This window comes from Bos javanicus, chromosome 5, assembly GCF_032452875.1.
Source record: "Bos javanicus breed banteng chromosome 5, ARS-OSU_banteng_1.0, whole genome shotgun sequence".
Lineage (NCBI taxonomy): Eukaryota > Metazoa > Chordata > Mammalia > Artiodactyla > Bovidae > Bos > Bos javanicus.
The window spans coordinates 58199730-58203492 of NC_083872.1; the positions used below are offsets into that span (position 1 = coordinate 58199730).

Here is a 3763-nt window from a genome sequence, read left to right on the forward strand (position 1 = left end):
GGCAGTGAGATTGTCAAGCCCTAACCTCTGGACCATCATGGAATTCCTGAGATAGCTGTTCTTACAGATATCAGTATTTGGTATCTTTTTGAAAGTTCACTCCTGCTACCATCATGAAAGGCACAAAAGACAACAAAAACTCTATTTTGTATATATCAATTGTCACATGTTCAAATACACCTTATTTCCATGAAAAGCTGCTTTCAAGCACCACAATTCTGTCTTTCAAACATCAGCTCTGAAGTTTTTCAGCATCTTGAACTGAATTGAGTTGCACTCTGGATGAAAAGCTGATCCCTCTTAAAGAGGATAATAGAAGATTCATGTTGTTCAGAAGAGATATGGATGTGGAAAGGAGAAGCTTCTTTAGAGAGGTCAGGAGCCATAGGTGGGATAATATAGGCTTTTGCAAGCTTTCAACTTCCTAAAGAGATTCACCTCCTAAAGGCTTATAATGAAAGCTTGGAGAAAGTCGAAATTCAAGGCTACTTAAAATACTTAGAAACACTTAGAAGAGTGGACTTTAGTTAGAGTGGGTGGAAGGTTGTACTACTCAGAAGTTCAGCAAGTGTACTCTGGCATCAGACATATTTAGTATTTAATTCTAACACAGGCACTCAGCTGTGTGACCCTGCACAACTTATTTCACCTCTTTTCTCTTCCATTCCCTCATTTGTAAAATAGAGAGGAATTTCTAGGCAGATCTAAGTCATCCATATGAGGCATGCCTTGCTAATTCATTGCTCTCAGTACGTAAACTCTCAAAGGTTGGAGGTTCTTCACTTAAAAAGATTCAGTTCTGGGATCCCTCATTCATTTGTTCACCCAGCCACCCATGTACTCATCCATTATTCATTTATCCATTCAACAATGAATTACTGAACACCTATCACTGGTCGATATTGTAGATGGAACTGTGATCAAAGATATTAGCTTTGAATTTGCAATCTTACAGACAAGAAGAGAACATAGTTTCATATAACCATTTTTATGATATATACTGTGATATACTGTGTACTGTGAAAGCATAGATACTAGTAGTGAGAAATGATAGGGAACACAACTTGGAGGTTGTTTTTATTTTCGTTTCTCCACTCTTGACATTCCATTTTACAATTCCTAAATTTTTAGCTTTTACCCACCAGTATCCCCAAACAGTCAGACTTCTTCCTGTCCCATCCTCAAATTCTGTGTTTTTGAAGATGGTTATGATCAATAAGAACACCCTAATTGTCATAATGTCTTTCTTCATATTAATTGATTTCTGCAGCATTTCACATTGCCAACTATCTATTTTTCTTGAAACATTCTCTTCCCATGAATTCCACAGATATATTTTCTTTTTTTTTTTATTTAAAATTTTTATTTTTGGCTGTGCTGGGTCCTTGTTGCTGCTCAGGCTTTTTCTAGTTGCTGAAAGCGGGGCTACTCTTTATTGTGGTGGCTCCTTCTGTTGCAGAGCACTGGCTCTAGGCAAGTGGGCTCAGTAGTTGCGGTACATGGGTTTAGTTGCTCAGCGGCATGTGGGATATTCCTGGCCCAGGGGTTGAAACTTTGTCCCCTGCATTGGCAGGTGGATTCTTAACCACTGGACCACCAGGGAACTCCTCTATTGACTTCTTAGCACCTTCTCTGCCTCTTCTGTTCACCCTCTTTTATTCATGACACCCTCAATTTTCACATCAATTTCTATTTCAATAGCTATGGGTTGCTAAACCCATAAAAAATAGAAGTAAAAGTGTTAGTCTCTTAGTCATGTACAACTCTTTGCGATCCCATGGACTATAACCTGCCAGGTTCCTCTGTTCATGGAATTCTTCAGGCAAGAATACTGGAGTGGGTAGCTCTTCCCTTCCCCAGGGGATCTTCCTGACCCAGGGAAGATCTTCCTGAACTCCTGTCTCCCACATTGCAGGTGAATACTTTACCATCTGAGCGAAAATCTTGTCCCAAATCCAAATGACTTGACATTATGAGCACTTAATTTATTTAAAATGGGATTTAACTTAATTCAAAACTAAAATATATTATTTCCTCAACTCTCTCCTTCTCCTTTTTGTTTCACTGAAATGAATGACAATGTTTACTCAATCTTGTAGGACTTAAATTTGGTATTCCTACCAGCAATATTCTTTCTACTCAAGTTTCTTCCTCTTATTTTTACTTGCTTGACCTATTCCTACTTGTTAAGACTGAGTTCAAAATGGCACTCCCTCTGAAAACATTTATTGACTCACTAATTCAGGTGGAACTGCTTTTTCATTGATAAAGCCTAATCGTTTTTTTATATGAACACTTACAGGTTATAATTTATTTATTTTCCAGTCTTTCTCACTGGCCTGAAGTTTAACTGTATATTGGAAGCCTAGTAATTGGCAGAGAGTTTGGTACATAGTAAGGACTCATCCATTAAGGCTTTAATTATGAAATTCTTTAAGATTCACGAGCTTCTGGACTGTATCCTTGAAGGCTTGTTTTACCTGTTGATTCCTTAGGGTGTAAATGAAGGGGTTCAGCAAAGGTGCAGCTGAGGTACTGAGCAGAGCTACTCCCTTGTTGAACGTGTCCACTTCTTTTGCTGTGGGCTTAACATAAATGAAGAAGCAGCTTCCATAAGAGAGAGAAATGACAACCAAGTGGGAAGAACAGGTGGAAAAGGCATTTGTCCTTTGATGGGCAGAGGGGAGTTTCAGAATAGTCCTGATAATGGACGTGTAGGAGAGAATGACTAGCACCAGCGTGACCACCAGGGTCACCGACGCCACAAGAAAGGCCACCTTCTGTATGAGGTTTGTGTCTGAACAGGAGAGCTCCCGAAGGGGCTCATAGTCACAGAAATAATGATTCAGCCGATTGGATTCACAGAAGTCCTGCTGACTCATCAGAGTGATTGGTGGTATAATAACCATTAGCCCAGCCAGCCAAGAGCAGAGAACAAGTTGGGTGCAGACTTTGCTGCTCATGGTGGTTGTGTAATGCAAGAGTTTGCATACAGCCACATAGCGGTCATAGGACATGGCAGCCAGAAGGTAAAACTCTGTGGCCCCCAGGAATATAGCAAAGAAACACTCAGCAAAGCAGCCAGCAAAGCTGATGCTCTTGTTCCCTATTGTGATGCTGATCAGGACCCTGGGAATGAAGATGCTTGTGAAGGAAATTTCTAAGAAGGAGAAGTTTCGGAGAAAGAAATACACGGGGGTCTGAAGATGAGAGTCCAGCAAGGTGAGGATGAGGATTGTCAGATTTCCAATGATGCTGAGCAAATAGGTGAGGAACAGAAAGATGAAAACCATCACCTGGAGTTCAGGGACATCTGTTAGACCTAGCAGGATGAACTCAGTCAACACGGTTTTATTTTTCATTGCTGAAAAAGTTTATCTCAAGGTAGAATAGTGATAGTGATGAAAGTTGATAAAGGAAGAGGAGCTCTGAAATGGACAGATGGAATCTGAAAAAAACAAAAGGAGATGAACTTTTCCTCTGATAATATGACCCAGCCCAGTGGCCCAACTGAATGGTGTTGGGTCCTTGCCAGTCTCTTTTGCCCTGCATAGAAAAGTTGTCATTATTTTCCCACATGGTACTCTCCCCAGTGCCAATATGAAATAAATACATGCCTCATAGATGATGTTTAAATAGCTTTTGGAATGAGTTATTAAAGGAATGCTTCCAGCAGCTGCCTCCTTCTAGAATAGTTTGTAATTTTCTTTCTTCTATATTCTCTTTTCTTTCTTTCTACTGATTCCATTTATTGCTCTATGTG

The 3763-nt window shown here is 39.9% G+C and overlaps 1 protein-coding gene across 1 annotated transcript; it reads right to left on the minus strand.

Annotated features, from left to right (window-relative positions):
* Positions 1 to 2417: 2417 nt before the first annotated feature.
* On the minus strand, positions 2418 to 3517 carry LOC133248614 (olfactory receptor 2AP1). Its single transcript, XM_061419009.1, has one exon. The coding sequence runs from the start codon at positions 3360 to 3362 to the stop codon at positions 2418 to 2420; it is 945 nt and encodes a 314-aa protein (XP_061274993.1). The 5' UTR covers positions 3363 to 3517.
* Positions 3518 to 3763: the final 246 nt, after the last annotated feature.